Source organism: Truncatella angustata, assembly GCF_020726525.1.
Source record: "Truncatella angustata strain MPI-SDFR-AT-0073 chromosome Unknown BKA67scaffold_3, whole genome shotgun sequence".
In the NCBI taxonomy this organism is placed as follows: domain Eukaryota; kingdom Fungi; phylum Ascomycota; class Sordariomycetes; order Amphisphaeriales; family Sporocadaceae; genus Truncatella; species Truncatella angustata.
The window spans coordinates 1,487,197-1,513,717 of NW_025763383.1; the positions used below are offsets into that span (position 1 = coordinate 1,487,197).

The following is a 26,521-nucleotide window of genomic DNA, read 5'->3' on the forward strand; positions in this document are numbered from 1 at the left end:
TGAAATTGAAAGGATGAAATTTGCGTTGTCAGCTGGGGAAATGGAGGGTCGTGATATCCAAGGCATCAGGTATAGGATACCTTGTTTCGAGGAACCATGAGTGTTTTTGCCTGACCATCTTGCTGCTGAGATATCCTGAGTTGACCTCGTTCCGGTGAAGCCAGCCAAGAATGAACTCGACGACGGGTATGTCTTTGTATTGGCGAGCCTCATAACATAACCCTTTATTCTATTCATATACGTTCAAAGTATACATCATAGATTTGTTATATGTACGACCTATGTGGTAATAACAGTGTGGAAGAATATTGGTAGCTTGTGTTCACGAGTCACAAACACCCAGCACAGGACGAAGGAGCAACCACCCACTATGCCACTCAATAAATATATACCTGATGCCTCGAACAAGTTTAATCAGCTTCTTCGACGGTTATTATTGTTTCGGTCAAGCTACATGTCCCAGGAGCCTGCTCTGCCTTAGAAGAAATTCAATCTTTGGCCTGTCTGACTCGAATGTGACCTTCAACTTGGAAGTGTCGTGTTCAATTTCCCGGTCGATAGACTTCAGCACACCCACTACGCGATCTGTTCCTGGGTTCAGCAGATGATGCTCATACCAACTATGCTTACCGTACGAGCGCATCAAGGCCTGGACCAGAGCCGCTTCGACATTGCACCAACCTCGCTCAAAGAAGCCATCTTCCACTAAACTAATCATCGCGTTGCACTGTGCGGCAATTATGGGAAGCGCATTGACACCAGGGTCCTTATTACTTTGATCGATGCAAGCAAGGTCCTGTAACGACATTAGATTTCGTTCGTTTTGTGAAATTGCACCAGTCCGTTGATAGGAAAAGGAAATAGGGAGATGATCAAGGGAAAAAGATACAACTACGTACCAGCCAGATATATAAGTTTTCTTTGCTCACATTGCCTTGGGGTAACTCCAGACTGAGAAATTCTTCCAGAGCTTGACACATCCTCCTATATTGAGTGTGCTCAAGATCATCTGGATTGATGGTAGTCGAGTTTCTTTGCTTCTTTTGCCATCGGTATGAAAAGAAGATGACAAAGTCTTTGGAGGTCCGATCATCCTCATCCGCACGAACATCCGAGAATGTGCGAGTAATACCATCTCTGAACGAGGGAAGTCTTCCATGCTTGACAAAGTCGGAATAACGAACCATTCTAAGCTCGTCAAAGCTGCCTCGTTTCGCTTTATCAACGTGGAGTAAGTCAGCATAGCCACGCCGCATTGCTTGGAAAGAGTCAAATCCACCATGCAAAAGGATCGGACGTAAATATCCCTGGAAGACCTCCCGATAATGTCTTTTGAGTTTTGCCTCATGCTTGAACAGCTTGAAATTCTTAGGGCCGTGATGTCTTGCGAGGCTTCCTAAAATTATATCTTTCATCTCTCGAGACCCATTATATACTGCATAATCTAGCGCACTATAGCCTTGCTCGTCATAGTTGTCCAGACTGACATCCAAATCGGTTATGACTCGGAGATACTGGCAGAACTCGGCTGAAGGTTCCTTGCACAGTGCGATCGCACATGTACACATATCTCGAGCGCTAGTAAAGCTGAAAAGCTCCCTTGCCTGCTCGACCTCGTTGTTGTGCAGCAATGCATAAGCGTAAAAGAATCGCGATAGAGCTCTCATGGTTGGATCATCCAGACCCTGTGTCACATGCTGCGATAGTTCACCGTATTTCACAGCCTCACCTGGATTCCCATTGGCAGCATATACAAGTGCCAAGCGATTGTGGCCAATCGACTCCCAACATCTAGCTGTCGTGATCAGTTCCATCAGTGTTGAAGAAGTTTGTTCCATCTGCAGATCCTTTTGCAGCTTCTGTGCCCTCTGCACGCGCTCTTTCAGTTGAGACACAGCCTCTTTCAATAGATATCCGTCGTTGTGATCTTGTGATAGTCGATGGTTGGTCCGACCGAGATTTCCTATCGCGCGACAGGCTTCGGCCTCAGCTTGGAAGGCACGGCGTCTGTGTTTGGCTCTGCCCACAAATTCGGAAGTGCTAGCGAATTTGGCCCATTCCAGCACGGCGAGCTCCTTAGCCTTAGTATACTGCTTGAGACATGATTCTTTAGCGCTCGCATAGTCGCCAATATGTTGGTAGACTACAGCCAACTCGCCGACTATCTCAAGTCGTTGCAGCTCGTCCGTATCAGTGATTGTGAGGGCTCTTGTAAGACGCTGCAACGCGGCAGGAAATCTACCCAAACGGCGATCCACAGCCCCCAGTTCCCCCAAAACCTTCTGTTTGTAACGATCTGCCCCAGGAAAGGCTTCAGTAAGACAATATTTTTCCGCGTGCTCCAGCTCTCTGAGAACCTCTTCCCACTGGGCTAGTTGCCGGTGTCTATGAGCTTTTGCAAGGTGATCCTTGTAGGCTGTGAAATACTCTGCCACATCTTGCTCCAGCTCGTGGGCGGACGCGTGCAATGAGTAAGACCGGAGGATGCAACTTTTCGAATTCAACGAGGACAGCAAAACAGAATGCTTTCTTGGCAACATTAATCTTCGAGTAAGTCGGCAAACAGAAGCGCAGAGCGTCATCTTTTCGACGCTGCAGGTATACTCACAAAGCTCATTCTGGCAGTTTTCGGATTTAGTCCATGATGATCGGAACTTCGTCTTATTGCATGTCAGCTGCATGAATGTTGCAGGGGAGATAACCTCTAAACAGCTAACCGAGTTTGGAGAATACGACTCCGGGGTCTTTAAGGTCGAGCCTATGTAGGTACAGAAGGATTTAAAATATGTATATGCAATTCTAATTCAAGGATTATGACCATTACTAGAGAAATAGACAACAGCGTATCACAGGAAACAATAAACATACAGTTCGGTTTTGAAAGTTACTTCGATGGCATGTTTTGTCGGTTGTTGCAGGTGCGTTCTGGTCATTCAAGACTATTTTACAAGTGTGATTCTGACGTGGTTCGCGGGGCAGATAGTACTGCAAGGTTTAGTTGCGGTCAGCATTCGAGGCCCGACATATGTGCAATCTGTAGCCGGCATATATCACACAAATATCATTTGCTGGGCATCTGAAAACCTCGAAGTAAGTATCACGCACATGTTGGATCCTGCAGTAAAAGAACGTGACGTTGTACTGGAGGTGAGGACGAAAGATGGTTATACATGACTGCCCCACCTTCAACGTCAATACCGCAACTGACACGCTATCCGAAATTAATTTTCGTCTCCAAATGCAAGATTCTCATCGAAAATTATTTACTCTTAGTCAATACGATGCCAAAGAGAGATCTGTCCATTCTGAAGACCCACCGACCTGCTGTCCGTCACAATGATGCAAGACCAGTGTTACGTCATAGACCAAGTCTCTGGACGACTATAACCGAGTACCCAACTTCAGGCATCTGGATACGACGCCGGTTACAGTATAGTCAGCCATATTTCACTACCACTCCTACACCACGTGCTAGGATAACCCTTTGGGACAAGAGACCTCTACATACTCAAACTCAAAACTATTCGTATAAGATGAAACAATACAAAGCCGAGCACCTCTTTCCTTCCCACTCGGGCCTCGGCGAATCGCCTCTGTACGACCCGTCTTCCAACTCGCTCTTTTTCGTAGACATCAAGAACCACTTCGTGCACTCGGTACCGCTCTCCCTTGGCTGGGAGGGCAAACGCACCTACACATTCCTGGAGCCCATCACACGGCTGAATCTGGTGAAGGGCCGCGCCGACCTGCTGGCCGTGCAGACAAAGCTGGGCTTCTCGCTCCTAGACCTGAAATCCGGAACTCTGAAGCCTGTCGCCAGCATTCGCCACAGCGGAGACGAAAAGGAGCTGGACGCGAAGGTGCGCATGAACGACGGGGCTATCGACGCTAGGGGACGCTGGTGGGCTGGCACCATGGCGCTGGACGAGGAGAGCGAAATCGGGCGCCTATGGTGTCTCGAGAATGGCCAGGTGCGGGAGTTTCCCGTAGAGCAGGACAGTGGCTGGCCGGTACCGAATGGACCGGTTTTCTCGCCTGATGATAGGACGATGTATGCTCCCCAGACGCCCCAGTCCAAGATCTGGAAGTATGATTATGATGTAGAGACGGGGAGAGCTGCAAATAGACAGCTTTTCGCGGAGCTGGACGATGGAGGTATGCCCGATGGGCTGGCCGTAGACAAGGAGGGGCACGTCTGGGCTGCGGCCAACTCGAAAGGCAAGCTTGTAAGAATATCGCCAGACGGAAATGTGGTTGCCGAGGTCGAAGTGCCAGGTGCAAAGATGACTTCGTGTCCAGCCTTCGGCGGAGAGGATATGAAGACGCTTTTCATCACGTCGATATCTGATGATGGATCATCGGGTGATGTGTATCAGGTCAAAGTAGATGTTGAGGGTATTCCTAGATATGAGTACCAACTAGATCGAAGAACAGCTTAGATTGGACACTCGCAGTGCTGACTTGGGACCATTGAAATATAACTATTCTCAGTAACTCTCATATTGGAGAACCTGCAAAGTCTCCCACGACATTTCTGCACTCTGAAATTTCATGCGATTTGGTTTTCGTCGGCATTTTGCGCTGTATGTCGACCTTCAGATGATGGGATACACTTCGGCAATGGATCGGGGGGAAAAAGAAAAAGAAATTTGAACCCCCCCCCCCCCCCCCCCCCCCCCCCACCAGCCAAGGGGGAAAACACCCTTGTAAAACGGGATACTATGTTGACTTCTAGAAATGTTTGAGTGGTCAGCCAGTCAAATTGATACCTTGTTTTCTGACGAGCGACTTTTATGCTTGTAATTCAGTCTGATATCTGATGGGGTATCATTCTCCGACTACCTAGGTTTAGTGTTATAAGACACCAGAATCCAGAAGCCATTACTCTTCTATTGTTCACTTAACATCAAGGAGCAGAATCACAGGAGACGCGTATCCGATAGCACTCCACCGGTGAATCGAATGTATCATCCGCGACCTGCAAGCATCACGTCTGGACATGAAGACAGACGCACTGCAAGATCAGGGCAGATATGTGATTTAACATACACCTCGAAGTACTTGTTCATGACCCAATATATTGTAACTACAAATATTTCTTCCTGCCGTCTGAACCCTGCTATATACTCTTCTCGTTCAAACCCTTAGAAACTAAAGGCGAAAGTATAACATCGAAACTTAAGAAAAAGATTTGTCTGAAAATGTCGATATTTCCCGGTGGAAACCAACTCATATTCCCTGAGAACCTAAACCCTCAGCTGACGGGGCAGACATGTCTATACATGCATGACTGTGGCGCGCCCGTCATGACCGGCAAGACCTTCTGCGATCAGCACAACTGCCTATGGTCACGATGCATCAACGCGCGGGCCATTATGAGGGAGCTGCCGGCCAACATACCACCGGGGTTCTGTGAGGTGCACAAGTGCCAGATCCTAGCATGCCAAGCCCCAAAGATGCTGCGGTCAGAAGTGCACCCCCCGAAGATAGCCCAGGACAAGCTGATGCAGAAAGGGTTGAACACAGCGGAGTTGCTATACCATGCGCTCGCGAATACTGGCCCAACAACCCAGTTCCTGCAGGTGCTGAGGGCGATAAAGGATATCGCGACGTACTGCAGGGAGCATCAGTGCAAGGAGGATCCCGCGTGCGAAGAATATGTTATGGATAGGGGTAGTTTCTGTCCGTTGCACGGAGGGAAGTATAAGTATGAACCACCGGTGGCTGATCCTGGTGAGGATAGGAATGAGCGGGGACATCGGCGGCATCATCATGTTCCTCATCGACGTCGTCATCGGCACCGTCACCATTATCGTGATTAGTGGTTACATTATTCCATTGTAGAAGACGATAATCTAGGACGATCAGGCCGAGTCGTTACAGTTGTGTTTGATAAACAATACATTCTAAAAATCCGCACTCTTGTATAAAATCTCATACTCACTGGCGCAGGAAGCTCAGATCATGGTATTGAATGTTGTGCCGTATGGTTTACTTCAGACCGTTTCCGAACTCTGGCCGAGTTTCGTGGCTTCCCCTGTTGTTCACTGGTAAAACTGATGGATAATTGATTCCGAGGCGCGCGAACATTCGGGTTTCATTACTTCGCTTGGCGTGAGTGGCAGTGTATATGATTCCGCAAGTCGAAGCTGTAGAGGCTGTAAGCAGTGATACCCAGATGGTCGATGGAGCACGCCGGAGAGCACTTGATTTTTAATGGTTCTCATTGATGCTTTACACAACAAAGGAAAGAAAAAGGAAAAAAAAAACCAAGATTGGCCTCTAGTCTTCACCAATGCCTGTTGCCCCAATTGACCAATGCCGCCTTGAGACTTTTTTTTTTTTGCTTCTAAAGGTTGTAAGTAGTAGACATATACAAAGTTGACCATCCGGATGGGATGACGCAGTCTCCCCACGAGTATAGCCAAGTGGGATCCCCTCTTCCAGCTCCAATTAGTGCCAGTCTATAAACGCGTTTCCGGATATCGAGTCTGCCGAGGGTATTTGATTACAGTTCCATTGCCGGTTGTTTAGTGCTTGGCCTCCTCGGGGTAGAGGTCCTCCTTGAGCGCGATGCCAAGCTCCTCACGTAGAGGCTTGAGCTCGTCAAGGTACTGCTGGTACTGGCCCTTGTTCTCGACCTTGGCCTTAACGCCCTCGAAGATGCGCACAGCGGTGGGGTAGTCGTTGACCCTGCGAGCGGCCTTGAGGGCGGCAACGACGACTGTGGGAGAGGGGACGAGATCGTAGGCGAAAGCGTTGTTCAAGTTGCGCTGCGACGGACGAGGGTTAGTCGGGTTGGATATGCAGATGCAGATGCAGATGTTGCAGATGAGAGTGGCGTGTTGTTATTGGATTGATATGAGACATGGTGGGAGGCTGTGGTGTTTTGTGGTGCGTCATAAACGACGCACGAGCCGATGGCGGTTTGATCATACGATTCCCGAAAATTGGGTTGAGTATGAGACGGGGCGAGAGGTGGCTTACCTGCAGCTCGAAAACATCTTGTACGCTCTCAAACTCCTTCTCATATCTGTATTAAAGCTGGGGTTAGCCATTGAGCTTGTTTTGGATGGCCTCGCAGCTCAATTGATAAGTGTTTGAGCTTTTCTTTCGACGCGCAATCGACGACGGCTGATGCCTCGCTGGGGGGAACCCATGAGCTCTCTTGTGTTGCATGCTCTTGGGACCGCGACTGGAGGCGATGGCGGTAATGCGGGACATGCTCACCTGGCAGTGAACTCCTCAAAGGTCTCCTCGGCGTGGGCATCGCTGCGGCGGGCAACGGTGGTGCTGAAGTTGAGGCTCGAGGCAGCAATGGCACTGGGGGCAATGGCAGCAGCGCGGCTGGCAACAACCGGTCGGCATGCGCGGAACAGGCTGGCAGAGGGCCCGCGGGTGATGGTGCGAAGGAGAGAAGTCGAGGCCATGGCGAAAAACGACTGCCGCAGATATGTGATGGGGGGTGGTGTGGTGGTTGATTGACTGGTGGCAAGGTGCACTGGTAGCAGCAACTGGGACTGAATCGTGAGACTGATTTCGGGTGGATTGGGAAATATCGTTGGCAGGCCACAAGGAGAAAAGGAAGTCGCTCAATCCCACTAACTTGATTGGTGCGCTCTGCCGGTGGAGCTTGCTGAGCTTTTGCAGGTTTGGGTGCCAGTGTGCTTTTCCTTTTCAGCCACATCGGACCATGGCAGCTGCATGGGAGTCTCCTGTTCGTCGTCACAGCCTCACCCGAATCCTTCACGACGATCACGTACGGATGCGTAATTTAGATCACTTACTCTAGCCACAACCCGTCTGGAAGAGGAAGACGTCTGAGCTCCCAACCCTTCCCTATCGGTTCCCGTATGCGGCAAAGGCTAGATAGATACAATACAGTAGTGGTGGTCCATGTGTGCGCGCGATACATGTCAAACTGTCAATCACCGGCATGCAACATGCACATGTGGCTCCTCGTCATTGTGAGGGCGAGGTGAATGAGCCAACTCGGCATTATTAGTTGTATACACGCATGCTGTTTCCTGCCGCTTTCTGTCTTTCCGTCTTTCCGTCTTTCTGCCCTCTGCTCTCTGCTCGTGGGCAGACTCGACTCCAAGTCAGCTCGACAAACCTCAGCAGCCGGTTAAGCTTGTTGATACCCCTGGACCGCCATAACCACAGCATTCTCCAGGTTTAAATAAGCACTGTTCAAGTCTCGCCGAGTTCAAAACATGTGATCGCCGGTATGAGGTTTTCACGGCGAGTTCTTCTCCATGCGTATCTTGACAGCCGGCTTCCGAGGTCCAACCACGAAATAGGGAAATAGGGGATCTACTGCATATAGGTACCCGTAGATGGTTGGCCCCAATTTTAGATTGATGCTTGAGTGGTCCGGCATCCCGCCTCGCTATACAGCGCAGTTATGATGCATGCGTGCATGCATACATGATACCCAAAGCAATAGAACGTTGGAACTGGCTGAGATGGCACCGATGCTTGAACCGCGACCGTCTTCATGCGCACTTCATTCGGCCCTGATAAATCAGTTGTTCTCTATCACCCGGCCGTTTGACACTCGATCCCCAATCACTACTCTGCACCGTACTGTTCTTTACTGTTCGTCTGGCCTTTGCACGTGTCACGTGGCTCACGCTTACGAAATTGAGCATTACGAGGGTTGAACTGTGATTGGCTCTCGATTTCGCTGGATGCTATTTCACATGCAGCATGGAAATTAGCTGGGTCAAACCGACGCGCTACCGAATAGAACACGACGTCGGTCGCGGGGTGCTACGGGTCCCGAAAATCCATGTGTTATGCATCTACTGCAGCAGCAGCAAGCAACTGTAGCAGTTAGCAGTAGCGGTAGCAGTGCCCTCAACAGGGGTTACCTCTGCCCCGTCCCATTGCCCAGATTTACCGGGTACCACTGAACTTTTAGATGACCATTGAAAAACCTTAGTGTCTAGTCAGACTTTCCCCTTTCTTTTTGAAGAGAGATACTCCCTCTCTTGGCCCTTGACTTCTTTTCTTACATTTTCTCTTCATCAAGCCCGACAGCCTGCAGTCTACTTGGTCGTCGAGGAGACCGTTTCTCTATTCTCAACGTTGCTTTGCTTCTTCTTGTCACTCCTTCGACACTTCTTCTCCAATCACACCAACCTGCGCGTGACTTGTGTGCGTCGCGATTCCGAACGACCCGTCGCGTCAGCCTTTGCGCCGTCCCATCCTCACATTCCTCCTCGGACCCAGCTCAACTGAGTTGTAGGACGGCTTAATTGCCCGATCGAAACCATGGCCAGCTTATCTCAGGCGACTCTGTACGAGTCCGTCCCAATCCCGACCCTCGACAGGCCATTTGGCATCAAGCTATGGCCCATTTTCAGCAAGGCCTTCGAGCAGGTTGTGGGCTACCCGGCTGACGATTTCAAGTTCGTTGCCGGCAAGACTCCCATGTCGACATTGAAGGAAGCGGGAATCTTTGTTATTATTTACTACATTATAATCTTTGGAGGGCGGGAGCTGATGAGAGGCCGTGAGCCCCTGAAGTTGAAGTCACTCTTCCTCATCCACAACTTCTACCTTACCGCTATCAGCGCTATTCTCCTGGTCTTGTTCGCTGAGCAGCTTTTGCCTACTGTTGTCCGAAAGGGCATCTTCTACGCCATCTGCGATCGTGAAGGCGGCTGGACTCAGCCCCTGGTTGTTTTATACTACGTAAGTCCACGTTGGCGGATACTGGCGCACTGGATGGAATGGGCACTAATCAAGGCACAGCTCAACTACCTGACAAAGTACCTCGAGCTTCTGGACACGGTCTTCTTGGTTCTCAAGAAGAAGCCATTGAGTAAGCATCACTGGGAGCAGAATACTATTTCAATCAAAGACTGACTTTGTTCGCAGCTTTCCTCCACACCTACCACCACGGTGCGACTGCGGTTCTCTGCTACACTCAGCTCATCGGCAGCACCTCAGTTTCCTGGGTTGTCATTGGCTTAAACCTGGCTGTCCACGTCCTCATGTACTGGTACTACTTCCAGAGCGCCCGAGGTGTCCGCATCGCATGGAAGGAGTGGGTCACCCGGTTCCAGATCATCCAGTTCGTCATCGATCTTGGCTTCGTCTACTTCGCCTCGTACACTTACTTTACCTCGACCTACTTCCCCTGGATGCCCAACTCTGGCAAGTGCGCTGGAGAGGAGTTCGCAGCTTTCTCAGGCGTTGGTGTTCTCACTTCCTACCTCGTCCTCTTCATCTCCTTCTACTTCGCGACTTACAAGAAGGACGGCAAGCCGCCCAGTGCTCGCAAGTCTCTCCGCCGTATGTCCCAGGCTCCTGTTCCTGAGCCTCACGTCGTGGCTGCTGCCGTCTCTGGCAGCCAGTCCAAGAACGCCGCCAAGTCCAGCGGCGTCACCACCCGATCCCGCAAAGCTTAAATGTCTGATTGTGAGGATATGTGGAAAGCTGTCGCGACTCTGACAATCAGATTTGGGGTCAAAGGCGCGTCGCATTTCGTGGAGGATTCTCAGTCAACACGACCACTTCTTAAACACTGTATTAGTGACTTTTGGCATCTTGACGACCAGGCGTTGGAACGGTTTATCACGAATAAACGTCAAAAATCGGGGCTACGGCGGGGTTTGTTTGTGTAGATACGTATACGAAAGAGCGAATGGACATTGGGTGGAATCTAGACACGTGGATTCAGATGGGTATCTTAGAGTCGTGCTCATGTCTGTAGACATTCCGGACATTGCATGATCCGTGCGTATAGAGTCAGAACGCGGGTTTCTCCTTGTATGTCACATAATTGCATGGTGGCTATTCACACAAGATGCTTAGCACTCGTTGTGAGGCTAAAAGATGGTAGAATAATAATTTGACCAAATAATTTAACCGATTAATCACCTGCTATTCTCAGTGAAGTCACATTGAAACAAAAAAAAATACTCCATCAGTATGGTTTCCAAAATAAAAGCTTCGTCGGCCGATGCCAAGTTGTCTGCTGCCAACCCACAGCGGCAATGCAGTGTCAATAACGACGAAATCAATATCAAATATAATGGAAGCGGCACGTAGCTCTCCATTACATTTCGGCGCACGATTCGAGTCTCTGACAACACGTGTCTCCCAGCTGCCTCCAGATCTTGGCAAGTTTCCGCTGTTCCAGGTTTAAGCTCATGTTGGGCAGCTGCATACTCAGATGCCTGCCAAGGGCGGTTTGTTCCTGCCCATGTATCGTAAAAACCACCAGTTCCCTACCTGTCGACGAGGTCAGCTAATCTAACATAAATGTAGAGAAGGAGGCCATGTGAATCAGCTTACTACATCACAAACTTCCATGGTCAAAATATTTGCCGGAGGCATGAATTTCCTCTCGGGCGAGCACAAGAATGAAGTCTTGAACACCAAGTTTCGTCGTTTGAAGCGTTTTTCCCAAGTTCACAAGGTCCAAGATGACGTCGTAGTCCCGAATCAGCTTCACCTCGACGATATCGCTTCCTCCTCAAGGTAATGATTCAACATAAGTAGTAAAATCATCCTGACAGGTCTTAGTTGTTATTGAACGGTCATCAGCCCTTCGATTGTCCGTAGTTGTTCATTCCTTGTGGATGAGAGGATTGAAGACGCTGACTTCTCTGTAGGCTACACGCTCGTCCACTATGGAATCTGTCACGTAAATCGACTATGGCTCTTTACTTTCCGCCTCCAGATTGCTTTGAGTACCAATGATACATCTTACAGGAGACCACTCTCTCAATTTTTTGCGAACAGAGAGGCGGTGGCCCTGCAATTCCTGGTCACGGATCCATGGGTCTTGGCGGTGGAGAAATTGAGCAGTCGATTTCCCCAGACAAGAACGATCCGTATATCTGGGACAAAAATGCTAGATGCACCATTCCGGTTCACATTCTGAGCAGCAAGGACTTCCGTCGTGTTACCGGAATGAAGCCGCCCATCATCTGTCTCTGCCGTCGTGTACGCCCAACCTCGCTTGCCCTTCTTCGAGATGTACGAAGAGAGAAGCGACATCTCCGGCGGTTTCAAAGCAGTCAAGAGCATCAACAAGATCGATCAGGAGCGTGGTATTGTATCCAGCGCCGAGCCTGTTGTTCAGCTGAAGCTCATCGAGCTCGATGAACATAATTATCGCATCATTCATGAAAGCCGCCACAACGCTCGGCAGAATGTCGCTGATCCAGATGGCATGCTTGACCCTGTCATACCGCTGTACCGTTTCCGCACCCATCAATATATGAAGAACGAGCTTGCCAAGCTTGGTCTTGATGCCGTCGAGAAGGAGGTGAAGGCCGCCTTGGAGGGCAAGGCCTATTGAAGTTGCCTTAGGGGATCACGAAATGATGGGTTTTAGTATTGATTACAAGTATAGCACGCATGATCGGCTTTTTGAAGTCGTGAAGATTGGTTTGGGCACATACAGAATGATGCATGTAGGAATGAATGATGCGAGGAATGACAATACTGTACACTTGTGCGCTGCGGCTTTCTATGTACTGAAAACAGTCTAACTATTATAGACACAGAATTCGTAAAATCTCACTTGCACGGACCACCGACTGGCATAACTGTGTTGACCTGTTCTAGCCTACATTCTCCCATCAACTTCTCCGTTCGGTACTTATACTCTGCTCCAAAATAATTGAGGTGATTCCACATTGCAATACCAAAGATGTGATACAATCAGTCGTGGCGCTTTTGCACCTTTTCTTTTTGCCCACCACTTGCACCATACCCATGAACAGTTAGTAAATGGGTGAAATCACTCCCAAATCCATGTCATCTAGGTTCTAATCGTACCTCAGTGACTGGACGCGTTGACCCGAAAGGCTACAAAACCTCGCCCCGAAAATGAGAATACTTCTTTCATCTCTTTTCTTTCGCTTCAAATATCAAACCCCACTGCTTATACAATAAGCACATATGACGTTTCAGACCAAGACCAAAACTCGGGAGCCGGCAAGATATAGCCAATATCCCTATCAGGTAACTCAAGATGTGTCGCGCAGTAGAGCAAGAGATTCGCTGTCCCATCTGTAACCGAGCACGGATTATTCGTAGCACAAAATTCAGCTGTGAAGCCACCGGCAGTCAACACAGCGCGTGGGGCGGCTGCGGCGCGCCTCAGTATATGGTGCTTGACCCCGTGATGGAGGATGTGAAATGCTTCAAATGCAAGAAAAGGAAGTTCGAGGCTAGTACTCATGACAGCAAAACTTTAGGTACAATGACAATTGTTTATGAATGAATAGATAGTCTGATCGTTATGTCACGTTGTTCGTTCCTACTTTCTTTGTCTCCGAGTGAACATTAATACCTTGGTAGCTAAGTTCTCCCAATCGTTTATAGAGTTTATATGTATAGTGCGCGAGTGTCATGGAAAATGATTGATGTAAACCATATCTTTAGTACTTTTCCACTCGTCGGCTCAGCTCCACAGACAGGACACTCGTCACCATCATGTATGAAAGTCAATCAACAGATAAGTCCCCGTACAACCTGTGTAGAACCCGAGTAACATATGAGTCTCTTGACGACATGTTTAATACTCGGACAACAGATAAGTCCCCTTACAATCTGTATGGAGTACAAGGATCGATATTCATGGGTGTAGGCGAGGTCAGGAGTCACACTCCTGACGGCATCATGCAAACCATCGACAGCTCATTCAGTGGCCACCCTGCATATTGCTATGAGACTTGGTTGCCAGATCCGCGAATTAAACATACTTGCAAATGGGTCTGCGAGACTAGCGTCCTATCTCGTGCACCTTTCAGTAAAGATCACCGAAAATACTAATAAGAAAATAGGCTTCTTCATGATATTTGGTATAGTTGCTCGCCGCTTGCAAGAAACGGGGTCTCACTGCCGGACTACCTACGCGGGTGTTCCCAGATGGATACCTGGGGGACCCATCATAAGTAATCACTGATATTTTGTACGGGTTTGATTAGACCATACAGAATGACCGGATCGCGAAGTGTAAAATTGATTGCGTTCTTATTTTTGCTCTTGCTCTTGCTGACATGTCGAGAAAATTCATTGCGGCCATCGAGCTCTGCTGGAGATAAGGACTTGCCGTATTTGGTTAGCGCGTTCAATCACAGTAGAGGCCTCGACCCAAGCAATTTTTCTCAACCTTAAGTTAATATCCCATGGCCTGATCTTGTCAAACATTCAAACCACAGGACCCTTAGACCCACGAGTAGCAATCATGCCTATCAGCAAGAAGGACAGAGTAAGCCAGCGATAATACTGTTACCGTCAAGATATTGTATGCTTACACAACCCCAGAGAACCAAGGAGCACAAGGCAGCTGAGAAAGCTGGCACTCGTGCACCTGTCAAGGCAAATGGCCTTCCTGTAAAGGCGCCTAAGCCCACTTCAATCGTGAGTCTCGGGAAAACCCTGAGGTTGCCCACCAGACTTCAAGACTAATTCAGCCAGTGCCAAAACTGTCGTAAGGAGATCATCAACACCAACAAGATCCAGCTTGAGGTCCATGCTGGTACTCACGACTCCAAGCTCTGGCCCAAAGAGAAGTGCTGGCCCAATGACTTCTAGGTCTGCTGCCCAGAAATTGGACCCCGAAACTTTCTCAAATTGGACCGCGTCTGCAAACTGATGGATGGCGGGGGGTTGAGAGAAGGCAATGATTTAACGAAGCCATGAGGATGTTGCAGCTTGCCATTCACCGCTTGCGGCAGCATTGGGTTCGTTCACAGGAGGCAAGTTGACGTGCATCTCTGATGTATAAATAGAAAAGGTCAATTTATCACCAAATGCCGGGCAGGTGTTCAGCAGGCGAAACGAGCCGAAAGAAAAAAAAATACACCGCTTTTGCTTTGCAGAAACAACTGCTCAGCAAATCAAACGCTGCCTTGTTCATTTTCACTGCACTCTACGGCTCTGCCATGGCTACTGCAAAATGTCAAATGGCGAAATTCTTATTTTAGGAAAGAACAATAGGCTAGAATCGCGAAGCACAGATTCCATAGTTATGGGAAAGTGTGAGGACGTTTTCAAAACACAGACAACAGGTCCTGACCTTTACCCTTTGGGACCCGACAAAGGCTGAGACAGCGGACAAGAATGGATTGTGCATGCTAGACTAACGTTATTAAATGCTCGTTCTGTCCTCTTCTCTCCTCAGCTTGTAACGTTAGGCTGCATGCTGTATGCTGCTGCATGCTGTAGGCGCTTCCAAAGTCCCCTGTTTCAAGATGTGGGGTGCTGCCTGCACCAATGATATGTGAGCTTTACATGGCTTTAGTGGCCGTTGGCCCATGCTCTGGCAGTTGCCCCCCAAAAGCTGCCTACCTAAACTTTTGAGAATTCGCCCAGCGCATGAATGCTCTTGTTCTTGTTCTTTGCTCCTTGTTCTTATTCTCCAACCCATCAGCTTTCGCCGACAAGACAACCCAGAACCTAACGGATAACCGTCGACCACGACGACACTATCCACCATCATGTCTTGGAGAAACCAGGGCATTACCGGCTCTAACAATATTCCCTTGGGAAATAAGCGCCGATTTGCTGATGAAGATGATGCACCCCCTGCGCGCGACTCTCGCGACCATCGCGACTCTGGCGACAGCTATGGCGGCAGTGAACTGAAGCGCGGTCGCAGCCCTGAACCACGTACCGACGCCGATGGCCCACGACGCCGAAAGAAGCGCAACCGATGGGGTGATGCCTCGGAGAACAAGGCCGCTGGCCTGATGGGTCTTCCGACGGCCATTGTCGCAAACATGACTAGCGAACAGCTCGAGGCCTACACACTCCATCTGCGTATCGAGGAAATCAGCCAGAAGCTCAGGATCGACGATGTCGTCCCTGCTGATGGCGACAGGTTCGTCTTGCTCTGCTTACAATTGCGAACCTGTCCATGCTGACCTCGGATTCGTAGATCTCCCTCCCCTCCGCCCCAGTACGACAACTACGGCCGTCGTGTCAACACCAGGGAATACCGTTATCGCAAGCGTCTCGAGGATGAGCGCCACAAGCTGATCGAGAAGGCTATGAAGACCATCCCTAACTACCACCCACCTCAGGACTACCGACGTCCCACCAAGACGCAGGAGAAGGTCTATGTGCCAGTCAATGACTATCCGGAGATTAACTTCAGTGAGATTACTAACCCTCTAACCTTTCTAACCAAGTTCCCTCGTCTTTTTCCTTGTTCAGAGTATTGTCAGGCCATGCGCTGCAGCTATGGCACCCAGGCTGTAGACAAGTTTGACATCCATCTAACATTGCCCCCTTACCTTCTTTTTTGGATACCACACATGATACTAACACCTAGCTCCTTTGTAAAGTTGGCTTACTCATTGGCCCCCGTGGTAACACACTCAAGAAAATGGAAACAGAATCCGGTGCCAAGATTGCCATCCGTGGTAAAGGCTCCGTCAAGGAGGGCAAAGGTCGATCTGATGCCGCTCATGCTAGCAACCAGGAGGAGGATCTGCACTGTTTGATCATGGCAGACACTGAGGAGAAAGTCAATAAGGCCAAGAAGCTGGTTCACAATATCATCGAGACTGTAAGTGGAGATGTTCCTGGTATACCCAAAAAGTCCCGCCTTAACTCATACACACAGGCCGCTTCTATCCCTGAGGGACAAAACGAGCTCAAGCGCAACCAGCTGCGTGAGCTGGCTGCTCTCAACGGTACTCTGCGTGACGATGAGAACCAGGCCTGCCAGAACTGCGGTCAGATAGGACACCGCAAGTACGATTGTCCTGAGAAGCAGAACTTTACTGCCAACATCATCTGCCGCGTCTGTGGCAATGCTGGTCATATGGCTCGCGATTGTCCTGACAGGCAGAAGGGTGCCAGCTGGCGCAACGATGGTCCACCTGGCCGTGCTCCTGCCGGCCGTATTGGCGGCGGTGACGCCATCGACAACGAGTACGAGGTATGTTGTTTCCAGATTTCCTAATCTTACGAGAAAGTGATGCTAACAATTCTCCAGCAACTCATGCAAGAACTTGGCGGTGGCTCCAACGACCCACCCGCTCGTATTGAAGCCGGCCCCGGTTCGTACAACAGCAATAACACCAATAGCAACAATAACGGTACCAATGGCGGTGACAATGTCAAGCCTTGGCAGCGTGGACCTACTGGCGGCCCAGCTCCCTGGCGCTCCCGTGACAACGAAGCCGGCGCTGGCAACGACGGTGGCGCTGCACCTTGGCGTGATCGTCCCCGTCGTGATGACAACCGAGCCGGCAACGACTACTACGGCGGCGGCCAGGGCTACAACAGTGGTGCACCTACCGCTGGCGGCGCTGCTCCTTGGCAGCAAGCCTCGCAACCCCAGGCCCAGCCTCAAGCTTCAGCTTACCCAGGTTATCCCGGCTACGCTGGCTATGGTGCTGCTCCTGGAATGGGCGCTCCCCCCGGACTTCCTGGCGGCAATGCCATGGGTGCGCCTCCTGGGTTGCCTGGCAATCTCAGTGCCCTCATTCAGCAGTACGCTGGTGGTGCGGCACCTCCCCCGCCGCCTCCTTCAGGCGAAGCACCTCCTCCGCCACCTGGAGAGCAGCCTCCGCCACCTCCTCCTGGTGCTTAAGCATGACGGCAGATCGATTGGTTCCGACGTAACGGCACTAATGACAGGCATCTAACGATGGCGACTTGTACACGCAGCAGGATTAACATTAACTCATTAACCGGTATTAAGTTCGATAGTTTGCACTAATAATAGGTTTCTCAAGTGCGTCATGATTGGGATGATCAACTTGGTTGATGCCTTCTGGTTTTGTAAAATACTTTGAGATAAGCAGCTAAATAGCAATATCATCTGCAACTATTCTGGGCCTATCTCGATACACCGATGCCAAAGTTATGAATACTCTTTTTGCATCACATGGCCATCATGACCATATTCCATGTTCATCCATCGCCTGGGGTTATCAGGCGATGCGAGCCTATATGTTCGCAGAAGGCTAACGTACAATCCTTTTGACTTGGTATCAAAAGGTTTCGATCATGTCAAGATCTGTGAAACTTGTAGTCGCACGTCCGACCTCATGATAGACAAGGGTTCCCGGTATTGTCTCTTCCATTCTTGAGCATGTCTTCCCGAGCTTTCCAAATGTTATGATCGGCCAGAGGCAGACAAGCCTTGGTCAAGTTACGGCGACGACTAATTATCATTCAAAGAAGTTACAACACAAAGAAGATCCTTACCCGTCCAGCCTGAAGACATCTATATATTTCACTACTCTCACTTCCTATAACATCCGCAATAATCTTTAACTATTAGATGAGGGAATGCGCGGATTCTGACTTCTCATGGGTGACGAAACCAAGGTGCTTCCATGCTAAATAAATGTATAACTCTGGACTGATCCTTTCACTACGGATGTGTAATTTCAATGAGCATGATCGAGGGCCGCTGTATCTATGTGAAGTAGGGAACTGTCACAGATTCAAGTCTACCGATTGAGTCATTGCTTCGACAGACGTACGAAACGGCTCATTATAAATGCAACCAACATCTTGAAATTCAGAGAAAAGGAATAACTTGACTTCCATGTCATCTCATGTGATGATGGCAGTGTCCTCAGACTGCAGCTACCAGATCAACGTGGCGGGAGCAGGCGTCCCGTTACGAGCACCAACCAACGTAGGATCGCATCCAGCCAACAAAAGCCGAACTAAAATTCTGACTAGTCAAATGACTAAAGGAAAAGAAAGATGTCGTCTTGGCACCATATACTCAGTGATGGCTTGAATAGGATCGGTGGAGAGTCGTGCGATATTCATCATAGAGGCACATCTGGACAGCACTCCAACGAAGGGCATAGTGGAGCACTATGGGAGGCACTCGCGTTTCAAGGTTTGACACTCATAAACTCCACCACACCTGAATTCCTGTTAAGTGCTTCAGGGGCCATATACATATCCCCTGTTTCTTTTTATCCAGCTTTATTATCTCTTTTTAAAAGTTATATTTACTAGAATATCTGGGTTGTCTTCTCAGTGTCTCCAAAGAATGACAGCGTCTCCACGCTGGTTCATTGCTCTATGCGATCACGTTGGTCGGAACTCAGTAAATAAGCGACACCACCGTAACCGAGTTAGGCATGTCGCGGGCGTCGCTCCCCTGCGGAGCGTTAACCCGGCGCGGCGTATTTGCGATTCCGTTTGCGATCTCCTTTAAAACATTGCAGGTCTCCAACCGACCGAGCTCATATTGACACTTCTGCATTTCTTTGGATATTGAAAGGATGGCACCAATACCGCTAAGTGCCGAAAAGCTCGAGCAGCAATCGCTGCTAGAGTCCCCTCAAATTAGTTCGGAGAAGGCAGCAACACCGGGCTCTGTTGGCAGCCATCTTCGACCATGCCGGGTTGCCGCCGGGTCGTGCAGAAACATGTTTTTCAAGTTCGTTCTAGGCTTCGTGTCTATCAACTTGTTGATGGTCGTTCATAAATTGTACACCTCTTCTACGCAAGGAACGTCCGTGTCAGCACTCGAATCATGCGCTTGGAACCTGTTGGAACCGCACACGGCGCTTCTGGCCGTTGATCCTATCGAGCGCTCAGAATTCTTCGAGCGCCAGGATCGCCTAGCCAGCGCACTCAAAGATGCTGGAGTTGATGCATTCATCGCGGAGCCATCTGCCTCAACAGCGTATTATGCCAACATCTCCGATACCTTTGAGCTATCGGAGCGGCCTTTCCTTGTGATCCTGGACAAGGAGGCGCAGTTCTCATACCTGGTACCCACGTTTGAAGCTGGCCGCATCGCGAATCTGGATATGATCTACAAGGACAAGAAGGTGATAGCATGGGCTGAGGAAGAATCACCATACGAGGTCCTGGCCACGGCAACCGGTTTCTCAAAAATCATGATTGATGAGCATACAAGATACATGATCGCGGCGGGACTGCAGAAGGCTGGCGTTGAGGTCGTACCCATGTCCGAGACCATCCAATCGCTGCGGGCCGTCAAGACAGAGGCAGAAATTATGATCTTGCGAGGGATCAACTCGTACACACTTCAGCTCATCCGCTCGATACAGTCTTGCTTGTCCCTGGATGTTACGCAGGAAACTCTCACGACAGTCGGGCATAATCTTTTCAAGCGCGGTGGTGTAGGCAATGGCTTTTGGGCCATCGTGCTATTCGGTGATCAAGCTGCTTACCCACATGGTGGCAAGCACGGGAAGACGCTCAGCGAGGGCGAATTCGTCCTCATGGATATTGGCTCGGAGTTGCACGGATATGGCAGCGACGTAACGCGAACATTTCTGCCGAATGGCGTAACTGTCAGCGATGACCTTATGGCCGTTTGGGATACCGTCCATAAAGCTCAGTCGGAAGGCTTCAATCGCATGTGGGCGAACGAGACTTGCTCCGATGTCGATGCTGCCTCGAGATCTCCCGTGAAGGCGGCCGGATATGGTCCTTACTACACGCACCGACTGGGTCACGGGCTGGGGCTGGAGATGCACGAGCATCCTTATCTCAACGGTGCGAACACGGAAAAGTTGAAGGTTGGAGAAGTTGTGACTAACGAGCCGGGTATCTATGTGACGACGGAGCAGGCTGCAGAGGTTGGCCGCAAGGTTGGATTTGGTGTGAGACTCGAAGATCCAATTTTGGTCACCGAGGAAGGAGGTGAGCCCTTGACAGGTCACAGAGCTTCGTCTCCTTGGAATCCATGATTGGTGGACTGCTGTTTTTCCGAATACACATGGACTCGCGCTGCCATCACATACAGATTGTTGTAGTTCTTGCGCTCACAATACTTCCTTTGAATGCGAAATTTGATGTATATCGTTATATGCTCACATTTTTCATAAACAGAATTCGAATAAGTGGAAGGCAAGCGCCGTTGGGGTTTGCTCGCTAGTATATATGCTTTTTGATGAGGTGCGCTTTTGCCTGCAATACCTCATTGTGATAGCTTTGGCAGTATCGTAGGAATGATGATGCAACTTCTACACTATCAACTTTCAGTCCCGTACATGGCGATTGACGAAATTCGATGTCACAGCCCTTAGGCGTTCTGTTCTCACAGGACCGCTTTCAGGTCAAACTTACTCGAATCAACACTACCGGCGCATACTAAAACGAAATTGGAGCCAGAGCAAAGAGAACAACAGACTTCTCCTATAAACCCATCATCACAGCTTCTGCCTCGATAGTTGCCTTGAGCGCTTCATCCCATAAAATCTTCCCAACTGTATCACCAACGTCAACGTCGTGCCAACTCTCACAGAAATTATTCGTATCACAGAGCATGGCAACTCTCCAGTCCTCAAAGGCTTTGTGTCTTAGGAAGAAACTTGTATCCGCAAGCCACCAATCATTCAAAGCAGTATCAACCCCATCATCCAAGTCACAAAAGAACTCGAAGTCAACAATTTCGATATTTTCATTAGCAAACTTGAGTCTTACGACCTGTTGCTCAGGATCCATTTCTGTCCACACACAATCATAAAAAAGCTGGTAAGCAATCCAGCTGAGAGGGGCTCTAGCACCGAATAATCGTGCGAAAGAGGCCAATACGATACCAACATCCCACGAGCTACACACAGAACTTGTATGCTGGAGTTCATTGGCAATTTGGTGTCGTAGGTCTTTGGTCGACAAAGGACGATTTTGAGTGGAGTACTTCTCCCAATCAAGCCCACGATCCATCAAGATCTGCAGGGAGACTGTATGTAACACATACTCCTCAGGTATAGCCCATTCAAAAATATATTCGTGGCAAAACAGATTTGGCCTCGGAAACCCAGATTCCTTTGCCAAACCATTTGCAGCGTGGACTCCGGGAGGTGTCTTGGTTGGGGTTTCGATAAAGGCGATCCAGATATCTTCAGGAGACTCGCCGTTCGTATAGTGCTTATCCAACGCACGCTTCACCGTATCGATAATGCGATCGCTGACCGACACCAAGGCCGTGGCCTCTTGATTCGATTTATAGGCATGCTTCTGGAACTCCGCGAGGAGCTCTCCGTGGGATAAGGTGCCTTTTGGACCTTTGGCAGCGATGAGTTGCGCTGCACTGCTTTTGGAGTATACTCGAGTAAATATCGTGCGGTTGGCCATGTGGCTCTGCTGTTGGCCCAGAATTCGAGCTTTCGTGCCGTATGGTTTCGGGTTTGTACGGGTCCCTGCTGGGTTGTATTGCGAGACGACTGTGCAAGAGGGGTTGTGGGGTTTGGATCTGGGGGGTTTTAGCATCGGTAATCATTATGAGTTGTCATGTTACACTGATCGAGCAAATGTCTCTGTACGTTGGAATAATGCCTACACGTGGGTAATATAACGGCCGTCTCTCGATTTTGTATGGAACTCATCCACTATTACCGGCCTCTTGTTGGTCTTGCCACCAACCTCGCCGTGTTCATCCTGTGACTGCTCTATTTGGACGATAAAGCGCCGCTACTATCTCGGCTCTTCAAAGAATCTGGATCGCCTGGGTATTTTGTGAGCTCGTCTTCTCCCAATGGGACCTTCCAAATCACAATACACTAACTAGCGATATTGGTTTAAGTCGTGCTCGGTTCGGCACCAAATGCAGATTGGTTGGTGCATTTTCTATGTAGCTTTCGATTTGTGATTATTTTTGTTTCTTGAATTGTCACACCTGTTCCATGTGTTTTATTAGAATACTCACATTTCCCGTGGCCAGCCTTTACCCTGGACATATGTCGACACGATGTTGCTCCACCAAACACTAGATTAAATCAATACTATGAGCTACATGCGGCTCCTGGTCTCGTGGCTGGAGACGCAGATGGATTATACCCTCTGTACCACTTTAAGTATCATCAATATTACTATTATCTTGAGAGTCATCCAGGTGTGGATTGCGTGGATGCCTTGGGAATATGCGCTTGCCAATTAGCACAGCATAACACACGATACTCCGGACAGCAACAGCATAGTTGCGAACGGGGAGGTGTCACTTCTAATGAGTAACATGATAATTACTCGAGAGAATTACATACTACATAGTCCGACCATGCTAATAACGACTTATATTTTGCAGAGGGAGACTTTCGATCCGCTGGAGGACTGAAAATCCCGAGCACACACCGATGGTGCCACTCCACCACACTCGTGGTTAAGAATTCAGGCCCAGATAGACCAATCAAACTAGACTAAGGTCGGGATTCGTGCATCTATGGAAGGGTCAGCATGTTAGAAGCATGGCCATGACCTAAAACAAGTGCCGCCTACATTCCATCACGATCAAAATTAAACATGTTGCTACAATATAGAGTCAATCGGCGTGAGAGCCACTAACGCTAACCCGATGTCAGTGTAACCGTAGAGCAGTTGGCACGCATAAAGCCACAGCGATAAATGACTGTAAGGAGCTAATTTAAGGTAGTGCATCGCCCACTAAATCAGCGCTCCTTGATACAGGAGCAGTTTCTACACGTCATTCTCACGTGTTTGCAATATGTATTCTTCGAACTTCGCAAAACTTTTGACCTCTGTGAGAATAGTGCATTGCTTCTGTAGCAAAAATTCTCGTCTGTCTAGGTGCAGCTATAGTATCATAGCATGCTTTGTGACAGAGCAGTAACACTGTTGGTAATACTAACTCTTGTAGCATAGCGCTAATGGAAAGTTGATGACTGCATCGCAACGAAGCAGCTATGAACTGGTCGTGATATGTCCGGCAGGCAATTAGAACAAGGCCACACGGAATAGTTACCAATAAATTAGGATTGCAGGGTTGTCGAAAAGCCGTGGGAGACCTGCTATTACCAATAAGAGACAGCCGGTCATTGAACAATCCAAATATCAGTGTTTTAGAAACTCGGTCCTTCGCCGATGGTCTAGTCAATGCCGGAGCCGACGCCGGTGCCTAGGCCCCTCACACCCTGTTCCACGCACTTTGCAACGCTTGACCCTTGAATTCAACCTTTATCAAGAGAATTACCAGGGATTCGATGCTAAGTACGTTTCGGGGCAAAAGTGTATTGACAAAATGTCCGAGGATGAAGGTCAATCGGCAACTGCTTATCGGTCTCAACGTGTAGGAGCAGACTCCAGGCCACCTGAAATTACGCGCAGGATCACGGCCTGTGAAGCATGTCGCAAACAGAAGGTAACTGACGGCGGCCACATAAAACAAAGGATCTGGCAATAATGACGATGCTGACACCACCTTAGATCCGATGTTCATTGAAGAATTCCAAACCACCTTGTGACCGTTGTAGAAAGCGCGGCCTACCTTGCACTTTGAACCGAAGTTTACAAATGCTTCTTGAAAATGACGTCTCGTGAGCAATCTGGTACCATCTCATCATGATTACGAAGACTAATCAATCAATCATCCTAGATGGAAGCGAGCATTGGAACAGAGAATGAAGGTACTTGAGGACAGAGTTGGGGTCTCGGCCAATGCGAACTCTGGTTCAAATCATGAATTGCCATTAGTTCCGGGATCAAATAACGCAACACCAACTAACCAAACGTTAGCCGAAGATGATCATTATGATAGCTCATACACTACGGCGGAAGGAACTACGGGATTGAAGATTGTCATTGATCTCGAATCGAGCCCCAGCACTCTTCCTGGCCATTATATTCAATCTGCAGCTCCTATCCCATCAAGACCATCTCGGGATTTAATCACTCGTGGTGTGATTACAATTGAAAACGCCCGGAAATACCAACGAGTTTATCAAGACCGTCTAGATCACTTCCTGTATGGTCCCCTTGGCGACTACAGCAACGCTACGTTCGAGGAGATACAGCACAAATCACCCATACTTGGTACTGTTGTCTGTGCGATTGGTGCACTCCATTCAGCCTCTGCTGACTACGAGTCGCTCTACAGAGAGTTTATTGGCCTGAGTGCAGCAATGAGCTTTTCCAAGACGAATGTGGTTGATGATGTTCGGGCACTTTGTATTGGCGCTTTCTGGATGAGTGACCTGTCCTCATCGTTGGTGTCTCTTGCAGTTCGCATAGCCACGGAATTACAGTTATACAGGAGCTTCTCCAAAGCTCTACAGGGTGACCGAGAGCATTACTCGCGGGCACGCTTGTATTATCTGGTGTATGCTTGTGATCATCACCTGTCTATTCCATATGGTAGACCGCCCATCACGCGAGAATGCGAGGCTATTCGGGATGTGCGGAAGTTTCTGACATGTAAACATGCCAAAGAAGACGATGCAAGGTTGGTAAGCCAGGTACTACGCTGGAGCGTCTGTACGAACGTCTATGACACCTTCGGCGCAGATGTCGACCGCGCCCTCTCTGATGACGACATTCCCAAAGTCAGGCGCTTCAGCATTGCTCTCGACAACCTGCGTGTTGAATGGGGGGAACGGTTCACTCCAAACGCTCACGTTGGCAACTACCCCCGCAAGGGCGTTAGTATCCAATACCATTTCGCAAAGCTATACCTCTTTTCTCATGCTCTTCGAGGACAAAGTTCCAACCAAGCCCAGCCAAAATCTTGGGATACAGATATGGAGTTGTACGAGCTTGCAAATTCCGCCATACTTTCTGCTGTGTCTATACTGCGAGCGGTTGTCTCAGATACGGAAATTCAGTCCTTTCTTAACGGCTTGCCGACCTATTTCCACGTTATGATTGCTTTCGCCGTGGTGTTTCTGCTCAAGATGTCAACCCGGTTCTCCAACGCCTTCCAGATGAACGTTCAGGAGATTCAGCGTCTCATGTCTCAATTGATGAATGTACTGCGGAGCGTGTCGAAAACGATGCATCCCCGGCACCTCTTGATTGTTATTAAGGATTGCCTTGAGAACGCTCTAGAACGGAACTTTCCCATGACAGATACAATCTTTAACGATGCACCGGGCTTTCCACATACTTTCCAAGCGTCGGAACCCAATCAAGGATATCGTGGTGACTTGTTTGGCGATGATACGCTTAATGGATACTTCCTGAACGAATACGATTTCTTGGTAAACCACTTCCAGGAACCGGCCCTATGATAGCCCAAGTCCAAAGTCAAAATCCTCTTTAAATGTTGCACAAACCTCTATGCATATGATGCTTTATATTAAGACGCAGATGAAGTCAGCAAGTGGAAACTTGGCACTCGTTGATTGCTTTGTCGTTTCATATATGAAGAAAGGAACGACACTCTTGGAAGGCTGATGTTTTATGCCAACTTGGTATATGTTTTAGCAGATTTAATTCTGATAGACAGAACGTTGGCATTAAGTCGTCGGAAAATCCTGTTTTAGTGATTGACACTGATCGAATATCTTTTTCATGGAACATCTTGTGTTTTAAGACGGCATGGTCCCACATTCAGTACTAACAGCCATCGGCCGGAAGACCGCATCCAATCTCGGAGGACCACCGATATGATGCGCAGCATTGCTAAATATAAGTTGCGCATCTTTTTTTCTTTCTCCCTGGATAGTTATGTGTGTTTTAAACAATCTCGAAATCGAGCCATCAAAGTTTCATTATTTATTTTTTTGCTCCTCGATATCTTTTGACATTGCCCGTGCGTTGTGCTTCCTTGAAATTGGCAGCACAGGGATATGCA

The 26,521-nt window shown here is 48.9% G+C and overlaps 12 protein-coding genes across 12 annotated transcripts; 9 read left to right on the top strand and 3 right to left on the bottom strand.

Moving 5' to 3' along the window:
* Nucleotides 1-445: 445 nt before the first annotated feature.
* On the bottom strand, nucleotides 446-2,582 carry BKA67DRAFT_657311 (uncharacterized protein; the record flags this gene model as incomplete). The annotated part of the gene is made up of 2 exons (XM_046107091.1): nucleotides 446-796; nucleotides 900-2,582. The coding sequence occupies 2 exons, from the start codon at nucleotides 2,580-2,582 to the stop codon at nucleotides 446-448; spliced, it is 2,034 nt and encodes a 677-aa protein (XP_045959629.1).
* Nucleotides 2,583-3,281: 699 nt separating this feature from the next.
* BKA67DRAFT_657312 (SMP-30/Gluconolaconase/LRE-like region-domain-containing protein) lies at nucleotides 3,282-4,439 on the top strand (the record flags this gene model as incomplete). Its single annotated transcript, XM_046107092.1, has 1 exon — nucleotides 3,282-4,439. The coding sequence occupies one exon, from the start codon at nucleotides 3,282-3,284 to the stop codon at nucleotides 4,437-4,439; it is 1,158 nt and encodes a 385-aa protein (XP_045959630.1).
* A 633-nt stretch (nucleotides 4,440-5,072) lies between these two features.
* On the top strand, nucleotides 5,073-6,240 carry BKA67DRAFT_560456 (uncharacterized protein). The gene has a single exon (XM_046102460.1). The coding sequence runs from the start codon at nucleotides 5,202-5,204 to the stop codon at nucleotides 5,820-5,822; it is 621 nt and encodes a 206-aa protein (XP_045959631.1). The 5' UTR covers nucleotides 5,073-5,201; the 3' UTR covers nucleotides 5,823-6,240.
* Nucleotides 6,207-7,541, bottom strand: BKA67DRAFT_560459 (cytochrome c oxidase polypeptide 6, mitochondrial). Its single transcript, XM_046102461.1, has 3 exons — nucleotides 7,231-7,541; nucleotides 6,988-7,033; nucleotides 6,207-6,773 (listed from the first exon to the last, which is right to left on the bottom strand). Exons 1-3 carry the CDS (start codon nucleotides 7,428-7,430, stop codon nucleotides 6,531-6,533), a joined length of 489 nt encoding a protein of 162 aa, XP_045959632.1. The 5' UTR covers nucleotides 7,431-7,541; the 3' UTR covers nucleotides 6,207-6,530.
* A 1,432-nt stretch (nucleotides 7,542-8,973) lies between these two features.
* On the top strand, nucleotides 8,974-10,698 carry BKA67DRAFT_234665 (GNS1/SUR4 family-domain-containing protein). Its single transcript, XM_046095652.1, has 3 exons — nucleotides 8,974-9,702; nucleotides 9,763-9,832; nucleotides 9,889-10,698. The coding sequence occupies exons 1-3, from the start codon at nucleotides 9,280-9,282 to the stop codon at nucleotides 10,419-10,421; spliced, it is 1,026 nt and encodes a 341-aa protein (XP_045959633.1). The 5' UTR covers nucleotides 8,974-9,279; the 3' UTR covers nucleotides 10,422-10,698.
* A 628-nt stretch (nucleotides 10,699-11,326) lies between these two features.
* Nucleotides 11,327-12,488, top strand: BKA67DRAFT_675389 (uncharacterized protein; the record flags this gene model as incomplete). The annotated part of the gene is made up of 4 exons (XM_046108779.1): nucleotides 11,327-11,496; nucleotides 11,563-11,626; nucleotides 11,731-11,964; nucleotides 11,996-12,488. The coding sequence occupies 4 exons, from the start codon at nucleotides 11,327-11,329 to the stop codon at nucleotides 12,320-12,322; spliced, it is 795 nt and encodes a 264-aa protein (XP_045959634.1). The 3' UTR covers nucleotides 12,323-12,488.
* Nucleotides 12,489-14,218: 1,730 nt separating this feature from the next.
* Nucleotides 14,219-14,568, top strand: BKA67DRAFT_657317 (uncharacterized protein; the record flags this gene model as incomplete). Its single annotated transcript, XM_046107093.1, has 3 exons — nucleotides 14,219-14,242; nucleotides 14,299-14,394; nucleotides 14,452-14,568. 3 exons carry the CDS (start codon nucleotides 14,219-14,221, stop codon nucleotides 14,566-14,568), a joined length of 237 nt encoding a protein of 78 aa, XP_045959635.1.
* A 746-nt stretch (nucleotides 14,569-15,314) lies between these two features.
* Nucleotides 15,315-17,828, top strand: BKA67DRAFT_602874 (uncharacterized protein). The gene is made up of 4 exons (XM_046105338.1): nucleotides 15,315-15,856; nucleotides 15,914-16,131; nucleotides 16,323-16,921; nucleotides 16,979-17,828. The coding sequence occupies exons 1-4, from the start codon at nucleotides 15,474-15,476 to the stop codon at nucleotides 17,576-17,578; spliced, it is 1,800 nt and encodes a 599-aa protein (XP_045959636.1). The 5' UTR covers nucleotides 15,315-15,473; the 3' UTR covers nucleotides 17,579-17,828.
* BKA67DRAFT_591762 (peptidase M24, structural domain-containing protein) lies at nucleotides 17,730-20,684 on the top strand (the record flags this gene model as incomplete). Its single annotated transcript, XM_046104758.1, has 2 exons — nucleotides 17,730-17,769; nucleotides 19,486-20,684. The coding sequence occupies 2 exons, from the start codon at nucleotides 17,730-17,732 to the stop codon at nucleotides 20,682-20,684; spliced, it is 1,239 nt and encodes a 412-aa protein (XP_045959637.1).
* A 448-nt stretch (nucleotides 20,685-21,132) lies between these two features.
* BKA67DRAFT_534303 (uncharacterized protein) lies at nucleotides 21,133-22,914 on the bottom strand (the record flags this gene model as incomplete). The annotated part of the gene is made up of 3 exons (XM_046099844.1): nucleotides 21,133-22,192; nucleotides 22,646-22,705; nucleotides 22,892-22,914. The coding sequence occupies 3 exons, from the start codon at nucleotides 22,912-22,914 to the stop codon at nucleotides 21,133-21,135; spliced, it is 1,143 nt and encodes a 380-aa protein (XP_045959638.1).
* Nucleotides 22,915-23,879: 965 nt separating this feature from the next.
* Nucleotides 23,880-24,177, top strand: BKA67DRAFT_560477 (uncharacterized protein). The gene has a single exon (XM_046102462.1). It carries the CDS (start codon nucleotides 23,972-23,974, stop codon nucleotides 24,131-24,133), a length of 162 nt encoding a protein of 53 aa, XP_045959639.1. The 5' UTR covers nucleotides 23,880-23,971; the 3' UTR covers nucleotides 24,134-24,177.
* BKA67DRAFT_560479 (uncharacterized protein) lies at nucleotides 24,069-26,426 on the top strand. Its single transcript, XM_046102463.1, has 3 exons — nucleotides 24,069-24,091; nucleotides 24,157-24,356; nucleotides 24,466-26,426. The coding sequence occupies exons 2-3, from the start codon at nucleotides 24,326-24,328 to the stop codon at nucleotides 25,953-25,955; spliced, it is 1,521 nt and encodes a 506-aa protein (XP_045959640.1). The 5' UTR covers nucleotides 24,069-24,091; nucleotides 24,157-24,325; the 3' UTR covers nucleotides 25,956-26,426.
* Nucleotides 26,427-26,521: the final 95 nt, after the last annotated feature.